Here is a 14,544-nt window from a genome sequence, read left to right as displayed (position 1 = left end):
TATATATACATACATACATACATACATAATTAATTTACCTTTATCCTATTAATGAAAATGAAATTATTATTTTTAATGAATTTTAAAAGTATGTTTAGAATTTAATAACAAATTTTCTTTTTAACTCATACAACCAAATAACAGAATTTAGGAACAAAATTAAGATTAGCAAGTAATATATATATATATATATATATATATATAAGATTCAGCTAACATCCATAATTTGAATTATTTCAAAATGCATTTGCAAAGTAGGCTTTATATCAGAAAAATAAAGTCGCTCAAGTACCTGTAATCTGCCTCCATATTTGGGGTTCGCATCTCGGAGCAACTGAACAAGCAAGTCTTTCTCCTTTTGGATCCATGGACGGTCATGATCAAACCACTGCCTTGGAGTTCCATGAAATAAAAAACGCAGGCTTGAATTGCCAACTAACATATTCTGTACAGCTCTATTGATCAGAGCTTTATCAGTCAAATAAGCTCCATGACAGTTCAGGCCAACATCAACATAGTGAAACTCAGATATGCTGTGAAGAAAACTACCATTAGAAGTAGTAAAGATGCCATCTTCTGCTTCTAAAGTTTGAGAATTTGACTTAACCAAGTTAATTGCATTCAGGTGAGCAAGTTCAGCAACAATTTGGTTTATTACAGTCCCACCTTTACTAAACCCAAACAATGCAGTTTTTGGTGAAGATATTTGTGATATTGCCAACTCATCTTTGTTGCCCAACACAGATCTTTTGATCTACACATCAACAAGAGAACAAATGCTTGATAACCCTATACCTAATGAAATTATTATGTTAAAAAGATTGCAGGAAAAAATATATGTAAGAATCATTAATGTGATTTATGGCATGATTAAAGATTCTTATCAGTTTCAAAAAAAAATTGATGCTTTGTTCAAATCAATCATTTAGAATGCATGTACTGCAATATTTCACAATACACTGAAATTGGTTGCTAAAAGCAGGCCAAAGTGGCATGAACATAACACGGGGAACAAGGTTTGGACATTACAGATAACAAGTTCATTTTTATGAGCTTCAAACATGTCTCCTTTAGTAAGGTCTAATCAGATTAATAAATGTACTGCAAGATAGTTATTGCTGAATCAAGCATACATCATCTTGTAGTAGTTCTGCAAATTAAGGAAAAATTATGAAGTTACAGAATCATGATTTTAGTTTCTTTTCAGTAGTTGTGTTACCTTGCAGTCAAGGGAGTTGCACTTTTTCAGTTCTGGAACATACAAATCCACAAATCTCACTGGACAAGTAACTCGAAGGATAGAGCTATCTCGAGTTGTGTCAAGAGAACCACATCAATTGCCGCCACATTTAATTGACAATATGCTTTTCAATAGCATAAAAAAATGTGTGCAATGATCCATAATATAGCATATATATAAAGCTGCATGAAAGCAAAGTAGTATGCAATGTTCATTTTGAGGGCACTGTAACTCATTACGTGCATATTGCGCACTATTTTATTGCTGACACTTGTGCACTCTCTCCACCATTTGTCAATTAATTATTATGCTCTTAACCTCCGATTATTTCCACATATTTTCTTCCTCTATTGCAGGTTGATTTCATATTTGTTTAATGCTCAGCTTATTCAATCAAATTTGTTTGATGATTAGTAAGATTTTGATTTATTTGCAGCTTAGAATTTGTTTGATTGCTGTTGATTATATCATTCAAATTGTAAAACTATCTATTGTAAGCATGTTGCTGTATTCATTAGCTAAAACAAAAAATTAAAAATAGAATTGTTAAAGTTGAGCCAAGCTTCTTAAAAAGATATAGCAAGAAAATATTATGCCTTCCGTTAACATTCATGGATGTTAAAACAATATTATGTTCTATTTATATGACATTAAGAGAGCATTTTTTCGCACTATGATTCTTTTTTTCTTATATTATAAAATTATTAAAAAATTATTCACAATTTTTTAATACGTTGTACTATTTTTAATCTGTGCTATACACTACGACTCAAAATAATCCATGTTGTTAGTGTAGATAATTAGTATTGACAAATATAATTAGTACCGTGATAGCAATTATAACAAATTATATACTAAATAAAAATAGTAATCATAATAATAATAAATTAATCTTTATGGAAACAAAACGAGCCTCATTACAACACATTATTTTCACTCTAAATCTACATATTCAATCAATATTGAAGGGAATTAATATGATTTTTAATTGCATGAACCTTTCTCCCCTAAAAATTATAAGTTTTCACCTCTTTCAATGATCACAAGCTTTTACAACTTCTCTGGTCAAAATCAGTGTGACCACCACCCTCTCCTCCTCATTTCCTTGTCCTCTCTTAGTCTTGACAATCCTACTCATTTTTTTATGATTGACAACATATATCATCCATTCCTCTTTTCTCCTTTTATCTCTTATGCATAAGACTCTACAATAACAAATGATCAGGATGCAAACAACAAAGAAGACCATTTTAATTATCTTGGTTTCCATCTTCTCATTTAATAAAGTAGTTAGATATTTTAATTTTTTGTCATAAATTGACTAAACTAAATTTTTTATTAAATCAAGTCCTCAGGTTATGATTGAATGGCAAATTACATATTAACTTGAGCGAAATTTTTAGTAAACATTTAACCTATAAATTACTCTGATTTGGCTTTCCTTCTTGAAATAGACCTAGCATAGTTAATACTAAAATCTTGGATTTAAGGTTGTATTTTAGATTTAAAGTTACATTTCCTAATTCTACAAATTTCAGCACAAATAAATAATTATTATATTATAGTATTTGTAGGTATATATATATGCAATTAATTAGAGTTTTTATTATATAGGATTTTCTATTGATCCTTATTTAGTGCTATTCCTTAGAGCCAAGATGAGAGTTGGAATCTGGTAATACACATCGAGGTAGGTAATTCTAATTTATTGGGAGATAAATATACCCCTACTCATTAAGGCATCTTTCTTGATACTTGATAGGCATCAACTGAATTTAATAAGCTCTCAATCATGCTTTATATAATCATCAAAATTTTTGTGTTCATATTATTATAACATATTATTATGGTGATTTTTGCATAAATTCAACATCTATAAACTAAACCATATAATGGCATAATCAGTTTTACTTTTACAATGCATTTGTTAATGTGAAATTAAATCATGCTCGTGTTATTTTAAATAAATCCAATCGAGAAAAAGTTGACCGACAGGTGTAATTCATTGACTCCATTATTGAAAATTGATCATGGTGTAGCATTATATAATTTTTGTTGGTGTTCTTGATGAAATAATCCTCAGCTATACCACCTTACTTATACACCACTAATTAGTCTGACAAATAACCTTGATGTGCAAAGTAACGACTCCTTTAGGACGGGTTGTCATTGGCACTAGAAGTGGGATTAATTTTAGGGAATCCACGTATATGATGAATCTAAAAGGGGTTGTTTAATAATAATCATAAAGTTTATTTCAAACTACTGGAGGGTGCTAGACTCCCTTGGGACTATTATTGGAATCCCAACACCTAATTTTTCTTCTTCGGTTGAGGTCGTGATGCAGAATTTCACGCGAGCTTTACAAGCCAACATTGTTGCTAATGTAGCTGAAATTATTCAGATAGTCATCAGTTCAATAACACGGTAGTTGACCACAATCAAACCAGCCATTACAATAACTTTTTTTTTTCCTTTAAAAAAAAGGCAAATTAGCAAGTAATAGTTGCACAAACAAGAAGTTAAAGTAATAGTTGCACAAACAAGAAGTTAAACATAGTTCCTTAGGCTAATATAAGATGGGTTGCACCTATTATGAAAACTAAAAGAGAGAGACTGAGTAATGGAGCTGTTCCAGAAGACTCGTGCTCTTAATTTTGATTGAGGAAGCCCTATGGAATCAGAAGTTGGTTTTCATGACAGTGAGAAGTGATTTAATCTTTCAAGTACCCAAAAAATTGAAAGATTTGATGCACTTTCATTTTTGAGATTGTTCTAGCAATTGGCGGAAGCGGAAAGAACATCTTTGCAACCAATTTGAGCCCGAGGTAGTGATTTTGAACAAATTTGAAAAATTATTTCAGGCATAATATATTCCATTGGAAAATCATGCAAGCCTGATCAATGACCCGAGGATATCAAAGTATGGATAAGGATCGAAGACTATTCATGAGTATAAAACTTGACAGCTTATATTGTCAGATTTCTTCCCTCCGTTGGGCAATATGGAACCAAAAGATCTAGAAGTTCCAACATGGTTTAAGAGAATATATCATGAACTATATATCCATCATCAGTTGCAAAACCTAAAGAGAACTGGTGGATTAAGCCCCTTCAAGCAAGAAAAAGAGATTAGCTCTGATGACGGAATTCTGGAATATGAAATAGCACGGATGCCTACATGAGTGGAGGTCCTTAGAGAAGTACATATTCTAATCTCAAAGTTCAAAACCTAAAGATAACCCTTGTTTTTTTTATTTTTTCCAAAGGATAATCTATGTTGTTCTTGTTGTAGAAACTAGAATGATATATCTTATAAATCTACAAATTGGCAAGTCTTTTGCTATTAAAACCTATCTCCACAAGATCAATTGTTATTGGAAGATCCAATGCAGCCAACTAGTGAAGAGAACTCAGAATTAGGGTTAGCTGAAGGGTGGATGGAAGAAACCTCGTGGAGGAATCAACGTCAAATGTCGGAGAAAAAATACAATTGAAGAAATACTAAGAAACATCAACGTCAAAAATGGACTACTAAGAAACATCAACAGCACCCTCCAAATCTATAATGCCAACGGTAAATTATAATACAGTATCACTTTAACCACCAAGCTAACGCCAACGGTAAATTATAATACAATATCACTTTAACCACCAAGCACCAACAATCGTGACCAAGAGAGACCAAAAACAATGAAGAAAAATAATTCCGCCACATTTTTCACAATGACTCAACAGGAATTGATAGGATAAAATTTTAAACTTTTTGGAAATTGACTGAACTCAATTTTGACTCGATTTTGAGATTCGTTTTGGACTTCAAAATGACTCAGAGTTGATTTAGAGAGTGCTCCGACTCAATCAAAATGAGTATTTACCTAAAATTTAAACTAAATATAAAGTTTTACTTCAAAATATGTAATTCGTATAATATAAATACATATAATATAAATTATGATAATCTATATTCATGCATGAAATTAAACAAAAAATCAATTTTAAGAAGCCTGCTTGAAATCAACTTCAAATCACCTCAAAATGGAAATGTTTTCAGTCAAATCCCTAATTAAAATGATTTCAACTTTGAATTAAATGTGAGTCCAGTTGCAATCAAGAATGTTGATTTCGAGGCAAACAAGCCTGAACTGGACTTCATATCACCCCTACTCAAGAGGACCCATAAAAGACTCGTGATATTGTGAGAAGTACAATCATATTCTAAAGCAATCGAGTAAAATTTCATTTGATTCCTAAGCTTTACATTCACACACATTAAATAACTTTGAAAAAAGTTCATTGGTTTCATTATTACATCAACCTTTATTAGTTATTATACAATTTGGTATGATTGCAATATTATAATTAGGGATAAGAATGGCTTGTTATGGTGCCAAACCACCCAATATTTAAAATTGAACAAAACAAAACTAATTAATTAAGCCTCAACAAAAACCTCAATTTGCAATTTTAGAACAAAATTTTTAAGTAATTGAATATTTGATTTTGATTAGATTTTACTTACTTTAATTTGATTTTAAATTAGTTTTAATGATTTGACTAGATAAATTTATCCTGAAATGGAGTTATTAAAAATATTTCATCAAAGATAATGCTTCCAAACAAACAAACAATAGCAATAACAAGTTTTTATCCCACTAAGTAGGGTCGGCTACATGAAACCCTTTTCTCCATTTCGCCCTATTGAGTGTCATATTTTCATTTAATTCTAATAGATTAAGAATATTTTTTATACAATACGCCCAGGTCTTCTTAGATCTACCTCTGCATTTCTTAACATAAGTCGAATCTAAAACATCTACACTCCTAACATGATTGTCAGATGGTCAATGTTTAATAATCTAAGACGACTCTCTCTAATCTTGTGTGCCACTAGAGGTACACCAACCCTATCACAGATATATTCATTTCGCATTTTTTCTCAAAGTGTTAAGTCACCCATCCACCCAAGCATTCTCATCTCAGCAACACTTAACTTTTTTTCATGCTTCTCTTTTAAAGTTCAACATTATGGGTCATAGAGCATTGCAAGTCTCACCACCATCTTATAAATTTTTTCTTCCAGTCTAAGTCGTACTTTTCTATCACACAATAGGCCCGATGCACTCCTCCACTTCAACCAACCAACTTGAATTCTACTAATAGCAACCTTATCTATATCACCATCGCTTTGAACAATAAACCCGAGATATCTAAAACGTTTACACCTTTTAATGATTTGATCACTCATAGTTACAACTTTGCCACTAGATCCACTACTACTAAAATTACATTCCATGTATTCAGTTTTAGATCTACTCAAACTAAATTCTTTATATTCAAATGTAAACCTCGATAATTAAAGTTTTTTCCTGAACTCTTTCTCTAGTCTTATCCACAAGAAGGATATGAATAGTGAAGAGCATACACTAGGGTACATCCTATCATAAATGTCCATCAAGAGCATCCATAGCTAAAGAAAAAAGACATGGACTTAAAGCTGGTCCCTGATGTACAACTGAAATAGGAAAATACTTATTCAATCCTCTTTCTGTTCGTACAAAAGCAATGACTCTAGCATGCATTTCTTCAATGACTTGAATATAAGTCATATTAACATCTTGCTTCCTAGAACTATCCAATGGACTTCTCTTTGAACCTTATCGTTAGCTATTTCTAAATCAATAATGTCGAACCTCCTTATCCTCTCTATACTTCTCCATTAAGCCAAATTAATTGAGTTAGAAAAAAATGTATCAAGGTCTTCATAAAATTTTTTTAATGGCCTAGTATAAAAAAGATGCGGCAAACATATGGCTTTACTAGTAGATGGTTAGAGTGAAACATCAAAATCCGGGTATAAAGTTGTATCTTCTTCATATTCTAAAGTAGAAGTGAGAGGAGATTGCTACAAATTTTATAGTTAGCCAATCGAGGTTAAGTCCAAATTAGGTCATAAATATAGTCCAGTAGCAGATGAACTCATAAAAATATAATATTTCTCTACAATAGTCATATAGTGGAGAATTGGCAAACATCTATATAGACAACATCGTTTGATAGCATAAGATATTAGTTATCATTGTATCTTATTGAGATGGTAGATTTTCACTTCTAGGATACATTAGATGTAAGAAGTTTTAATAAGACAAATTTTAATGTTTCACAATAAGAATATAGTTTGTATGAGCATACTACATAGACCTTGGAAGATTTATTAAGAACTTTTTTTTTTTATTTGGAGGCAACTAAAAGGATAAAACTCTACTTGTGGCATTCACTGACAATAATAAATTTCATGCTATTATTAGCATGGCATTATATGCCACAATAGAAATGAAATATAAATTTCTTTTATGTTGGTTTGAGGTTAGTGAGAGAAAATTTGTAAGATCTCAATTAGTGGATGAGATATTGTTGAGTTCAATTCAAATAACTTCGTACAAATGATGAAAATGAAAAAAAAAGCCAAAAGAATTGTCTGTTGATCTTTATTTTACTACCTATCAAACCAAATAAGGGTTCTCGTCCATTTGAAACTCACCCAAAGTTCTCCCTAGAATTTTACCACAAACTAGACTCGATCACTACACAACTAATTATATGAAATCCAAATTCTATACTTTTTATATGATTGCACTATGCCGCCAATGCATTGATCCTCAAATATAAAAAGAGTCACCAATCAAGCACGTACATCATCTGATCTTAAAATCTTTATGCCAAAACTCTATCTCACCAATGTCCTCTCAAAATATATCTAAGATTATGCTCAAAATCTCTCTCTCACTAAATTGCCTCTATGTCAAGATATATCTAAGATTTATGCCAAAACTCAATTTGACTTGCCTTTCTATGTCAAGGAAATTAAATCAAGTTTTTTATAGATCATTCACTTATGAAACTTACTAAGATTTAGCCTCTCTATCTCTCTCATGCCATTTGCTCCTAGGAATCACTTCATAGTTTCATACCTCTAGTAAATTCTTAGTAATTTGACATTAATAATATTGTATCCGACAAAAAGTATCCATGTTTTGCATTCAAAGGTGAGTTTAAGATTTGTGCCACTAAATACAAAAAATGGATTATGCTTACTTTTTTATTATTATGTTTGTCCATCGAGTTCCCACCAGTATTTAATGTAACATAGTGAAATGATTGGGAAAATGAATTCAAGTCTTAGAATTCAGTCTCTCTAGTTATGAGATTTGCATGTATTTGCTTTATATTTAACAAACATCAATCCAGAACTCAAACAAGATTAAACATCCTGCTATTATCAAGAATTATTATCCAAATAAATCTTAGCCCATTAGTATTTTTCTACCAACAAACTCAATCATTTTTCAACTTTAGTGGATGTTTGGCGATAAGAAGATACAATGATTTTGTAAATCTCGTAAATTCAAATTTAAATAATCCTGAAAACATTAAATCCATAAACTATTTAATGTGAGATATTAAAACAAGTTAAATCTTAATAATTTAGTTAATATATATTTTTTAATTTTAAATTATAAATAAAAAATTTAGGAATTAAATAAGAAGAAAAATATATACAAAAGTTGTATAAATCACTTAAATCTTAGTTCATTCAGATTTACAAAATTGAAAGTTATTCTTAATACATCATCAAAAATTTTACTTGATCGGGTGTGATCTCGATGAACCTTGAATGGGATAATCTCCAAAGTCAAATTCAAGATCATCAAAGCTCTAATTCAACAAATTTTCAGTTCAACTGAACCTCTTGACAAGTTAAATCTAAAAATATCAAAAGTGATCTAATTATAAAAGTAAATTAAACACCTAAAGAAATGTTGAAAGTTTTTTAACATTAATTGAAGGATCAAATCGTTTCCAATACTTGCATAAATATAGTCAAGCATCTCGATGAAAGAAATTTAGTGAGCCTAAAATTAAATAATTCTGAGACCATTCTATAACTAAATGAATTAACACGGGCTATTTGATAGTGTTTTGAAATTTTAGTTAAGTTTACAAAAAGGTCAATCGTGGAAACTATGAATGAACCCCTATTCTCAATATAAAAGAAAATTGAACTTGAGTATTGGAAAGAGCTTTACCACCATCATTTAGTCATTGTTGTCCAACAACCTTCACTCAATTATGATTATCAAATCATTGTTTCCAACTATAGTAATAAAATTGTTGTCACTTGACCGTCATCATGATATCTTCACTTTGCACGACTTCCATCATAATCAAATGAGTTATCTTGTAATTTTGCATTACCCAATTGAGGGGAAAAAAGATCTAAACAATCTGAAGTAATGTAACGGATTATTTTATTTAATCTAGGCCTCGCAATTATTTTTAGTATTTTTTACGTAAATTTTAGTATTTTCAATATTATTCTTATCTATATATGTGTGTAAGGAATCTTAGTACAAAACTAAGATGTAAAAGCCCCATTCTACCGCTACAAAAACATAAGTTTGGAGAGACCTTGAAAACCTAATAGACTCAAACTACACTTAACCGTTATAATCTGGCCACCATCCCCCAATTATTGTCGCCTCATCATCATCACCTCATCGTCGTTATCACACTGTCGTCTCTAAATTGCATCCATCCAATCTTTGCCACTAAATTATCATCGCATCATCATCACTCTACACAACTTCGACAATAATTATCAGATTACAAGCTAGTTCAAAGTGAATTATTTTGTAATCTTATCTTCTCTAATTGAAGGAAAGAGCATTTCATTATATTCTAAGTAATATTGTGAATTATTTTTACTTAAATCATCCCTCATGATTTTTTTTCCATTTTTCAAATTTTCCATATAAAATATTTGGTATCTTAGTGTATTATTTTCATCTATTATTTGTAGAATTTTCATATAAAATTAGAATGTAAAACCCCACACTTTATCCTCATCAATTTTCTAGCACTCAACAGTATTAAGTTTTAAATAAAATAAAATTGGGATTTTTACATAACAACCATAAAAAATATTGAATATAATATTTTAACCCCCCAAAATTTTAAATATAGCATTTTAACCACAAAAAATTTTCACTTAAAGCCTTCACTAGTCGGTAAAAGAGACTGATTAGACAAACATTAGAGTAAATCCTGGCCAAATCTAGCGGCAAGTACCAGCCTTAATAGTTTTTCTTCTTTTTCTTTTTCTTTTTTTTTTTTGTTTATATAATGCCTAGTCTAGGCCATGCGCAGAAAAGAAAGCCCCTAGGAAACGCAAAAATCAACTCAAACCTGATCAATACTCTTCAATAAGATCGCCACAATACATCTCGATGCAGGGAAACCATCCGGATCGTAGTGTTTCGGCTCTCCACGGGAATTCACGCTCGGAACGAACTCCCTGAAAATAGCAAATGGCCCGTTAAAGGTGGAAGCCTCAACCACCCATGCGTTGGCGGAACTCCCGAACTTCGATACCAGAATCTCTGCAATATTCTTCGAATCCGATAGCCGCTCGATCACCGGATTCCCGGTGCCCTCAACCCTATCCCCCTTGAAGAAGATGGCATTCACGGAAGGTATCTGATGAAAAGAATAATTAGGGTTTACAATTCAAGGGTCTAGAAAAGGGCAGCATGCTTACGGCTAGAGTGTTGGATGATGGACAGAGAAGAACTGAAGCCGCGACTTGAAAGAAGGGACCGGCATTGCAAGGGTTCAGGTGCACCTTCAGAACTCCCGCCCACCGTTCCATTGGAACCATCTGCCATACTATAACATGGCGACACCATGGAATAAGACGATAAATGGGCTTATGCTTATCAAATGAATATTCAAATCTACCTATGTGTATTCCTAGCAGGCCAAGTCCACTACAACAGTTTGTCCCCGGAAGGCAGCATCGTTCAAAGTGTTCAAAATGGGCTCAGGTAGCCCATATTCTAGTTGCTCTTTTGTTTGAAAAAGTGAATGTTGTAGCCCACTCTAATATTGAGAGGTTATTTTGTTGGGGAGAAGCCATGGATTCATATCTGTTATCTGTTAAGGGGGCTACAAACGAACCGAGCCACGCCTGAGCAAGGGCTTGTCGAAGCGGATTAGGGTTTGGTTCATCAAGGAATTATGGAGCGTATTAATGAACACTTAAATTAATAAAAATGAGTTATGGTTGAGCATTTACTGAATTTTAATTGAGCATAACTCAAGTTTTTTATGAGTAATTTATTAGAAAAAATAAATAAGTCATACTAAACAACGCAAGTTAATCTAAAAAATTAATATTTAAATAATTTTGTTAATAAACGAGCAGTAATTAAGCCATAATTGAGTTTGTAAATGAGTTTTAAATATTATTCGTGAATATGAATCAACCAAACAAACAGCTTAAACTTTCTTCATCTAATAATCAAGTGCTTATAATTGTTTAGACTTAAACGATCATGAACGAGCTTTAATTGAGGTGATCTACACTAATTTGTCGAACATTTAGTTCATTTGCAATCATATCTATTATTTTGCATATTTTTTTTTTCATTTTATCAAACATCTTGTTCATTTTGCATATATTTTGCATTTCTACTAATGACAAACTACCTTTGAATTAAGCAAACCAAATAGAAGATGAAATCTTCATCTCACCATAATGAAATGTAAGAGTGATAATAAAGAAATTAATAATTGACAATAATAAATCCATAAATACTCATAGTTAAGTTATTAAAGAATGAAGAAGGAGAAATAATTGCCTTACACTTTCCAAAAGTTTAATTGAGAGTTTGTGCTACTTGATTTGCATAAAGGCTAATATATTTTATGTTCTTGGACTTGTGCGCTAGTATATGGAAACTTCAAAGTTGACCTCCTTAAAAACTATAAAAAGAATCCTACGATATATCAAAGATAAAATTGATTTAGAAATGCATTTTTCATTTGCTAAAAAATACAAACTGCTGGATGTAGCAACAAGAATTGAATCAAAGAAATTGGTGATATAAAGAATATCATGGGATACACTGCTTTCATTTTAATGTTCAAGATACAATCGTTGTCACCATTTTTACTTGTAAAATGTTATATGCTATTGCAACTTCATATGTTTGGCATGCAATTTAGCTTCAAAATTTGTTGAATGAGTTAACTTTGTCACAAGATGCAACAATGATTTAGATTGACAACAAGTTCGCAATAGTCCTATAAAATAATCAAATATTTTATGATAAAATCAAACATAATGATACTCACTATCACAATTTTAAAGAGTATATCACAAGAAATGAGATTCAAGTGAAGTATATGAATTTTCAAGATAAACTTGTAGGCATATCACCAAGCCGACCACTCAAATGTAAGCCTAAATCCAAAAATGAGCCTATTATCTAGAATATTCATATGAGGATTAGGCAGACATATTTTAGTCTTGATAGAGATCTAGAAAAATAAATAATGGCATTTACAATAAGAGAAAAATTAAAGGGTCACTTTTAGTCATCTAATTATAATACGTTGAGTTTATATAAGTGAAAAAAAGGATATAATAAATTATATATTTCATCAAATTTAAATTTTCCATCACAATATTTATGATTTGTCGCAGTGTAACCTCGCTCGTATCGACTCTGCACACTTCCCCAAACGATCCCCACCGCCGTCACGCGGCACACCACCTCCACTCCCGACGCAGACCCACCGCAACATCTACTCCGCACGTGCCACTCCACCTGTCCTCCCCCTCCTCCCATCCTCCCTTTATTTCTACCCACCGCCACCTCTCCCCACTCCGTCCATCACCCTCCCACCCCAAACTTTTCGACCAAATTCCCCAACAAATCCCACCCCATGGCAGAGTACGGCCGAGTAGGAGATCGCGGACAACACCAACAAAAACAGCAATCCACCGCCCAACAATTACTGAAAGCCGTGACGGCAATTGCCACCGGAGGCTCATTGCTGGCCCTGTCCGGCGTGACGATGGTAGGGACAGTAATCATACTGACAATCGCAATGCCTCTGCTGGTCATTTTCAGCCCTGTTCTCGTGCCGGCCGCGATCGCCGTGGCACTGATCGGGAGCGGTTTCCTGGCTTCAAGAGGGCTGGGGGTGGCGGCGCTCTCCGTGCTGGCGTGGATGTACAAGTACATGACAGGGAAGCATCCGGTGGGGGCGGATCAGATCGACCAAGCGCGCGCGAGGATTGCGGCGAAGGCGAGGGATATAAAGGAGTCGGCGCAGCAGAAGGTGGAGCAGGCGACTTCTTGATTGGGAGTGTGGATGTATTTGTTTTAATATTGCGTTATGTTGTTCAGTTTCCTACGTGGTGTGTTGTTGCATGGTAAGTATGGTTTTTGTGTTTTGTTTTGCATGTTGCTGGCTGTTTGATGTGTTGCATGTTTGAGTAAATGTGTTGCTTCTTTTGAAAATGTTTTAGATGTTTATGAAGTTTGTGGAAGAGCTTTGGAAGCAAGATCTGGATTATGTGTATATTTTGGTTGCATTTGGATTCATTTAAGGGACTAAATGTTACGTCATGATAAAATCTCAACTCATCTTTTTGGAAATATTGCTGGGTCCTCGTCACTTGCTTGTCATTGTAGCCATCACCACACATATGGGTGTCTGTAACAACCGACAAGTCAAAATGACGAACTTGTTTATGAGTATTGCTTTGAGTTAGATCATTTATGACCTAGGAGAAAATTTCTGATTCAAGCAATATTATGACAAAAAGATGAAAAGAATGAGAAAATAGATGGATAAAAATAATAAGTTTGACAAGATTATGTGATGGTGGGCATATTAGAATTTTATGCTCTAGTTATTTTAAGAGGAGATGAGCTCATTTTGATCGCAAGCACGCAACATAAAGAGTTTTATTACTTTTGCTCAAAATGTACCATGAAATTTGTTATTATACTTTAAGGGCTTTGTTCATACTCATTTAAATTTTTAATAAAATACTTTTGGTGCCAATGGACTTTTGGCACATTAAAATTGACTTATATTAAAATTCTTGATACACCTTCAATAAATTTTTATCATCAAGCACAAATCTCGAGACATAACACGTATTTTGAGGTAAATTTCTAAGAAAGAAATGTTCAAACTTTAGTAAAAAGTCATCCGTGAGTCTAATTTCAACAGACTTAAAGTCAAACTGATCGGTTCAATGAGAAGAACCTAATAATAACAAAATTAGTCCAATTTGAGTCAAATTAAGCTCTGATCAAGACATTAAACCACTTTTGGAAGCTTTCCGGACGTATTTGAAGGATCAAATGGATGTCGAATCTAACTAGTCTATTGTCAAATCGAGCGTCTCGATAAGATGCTCAGATGTTTATCAAATAGATGTT

At 32.5% G+C, this 14,544-nt stretch overlaps 2 protein-coding genes across 2 annotated transcripts in view; one reads left to right on the top strand and one right to left on the bottom strand.

Annotated features, from left to right (window-relative positions):
* Positions 1-11,026, bottom strand: part of LOC110020309 — a 14,054-nt gene extending 3,028 nt beyond the window's left edge. The window contains exons 1-3 of the mRNA XM_020718365.1: positions 10,839-11,026; positions 10,487-10,777; positions 293-754 (exon numbers count right to left, since the gene is read on the bottom strand). Coding sequence (XP_020574024.1) covers positions 293-754; positions 10,487-10,777; positions 10,839-10,958 — 873 coding nt within the window. The 5' untranslated portion in view covers positions 10,959-11,026. The remainder of the gene's footprint in view (positions 1-292; positions 755-10,486; positions 10,778-10,838) is intronic.
* Positions 11,027-12,829: 1,803 nt separating this feature from the next.
* LOC110020310 (oleosin 16 kDa-like) lies at positions 12,830-13,630 on the top strand. Its single transcript, XM_020718366.1, has one exon. It carries the CDS (start codon positions 13,031-13,033, stop codon positions 13,448-13,450), a length of 420 nt encoding a protein of 139 aa, XP_020574025.1. The 5' UTR covers positions 12,830-13,030; the 3' UTR covers positions 13,451-13,630.
* The last annotated feature ends 914 nt before the right edge of the window (positions 13,631-14,544 follow it).

The sequence above is a fragment of the Phalaenopsis equestris genome, unplaced genomic scaffold, assembly GCF_001263595.1.
Source record: "Phalaenopsis equestris unplaced genomic scaffold, ASM126359v1 Scaffold000094, whole genome shotgun sequence".
In the NCBI taxonomy this organism is placed as follows: Eukaryota; Viridiplantae; Streptophyta; class Magnoliopsida; order Asparagales; family Orchidaceae; genus Phalaenopsis; species Phalaenopsis equestris.
Note: the sequence above shows the minus strand (reverse complement) of the source record. Positions and strands in the feature narration are given on the sequence as shown.

What these genes read in the sequence shown, in the direction of transcription:
- LOC110020310 (XM_020718366.1), top strand. Translation starts at nt 13,031, where the DNA reads ATGGCAGAGTACGGCCGAGTAGGAGATCGCGGACAACACCAACAAAAA.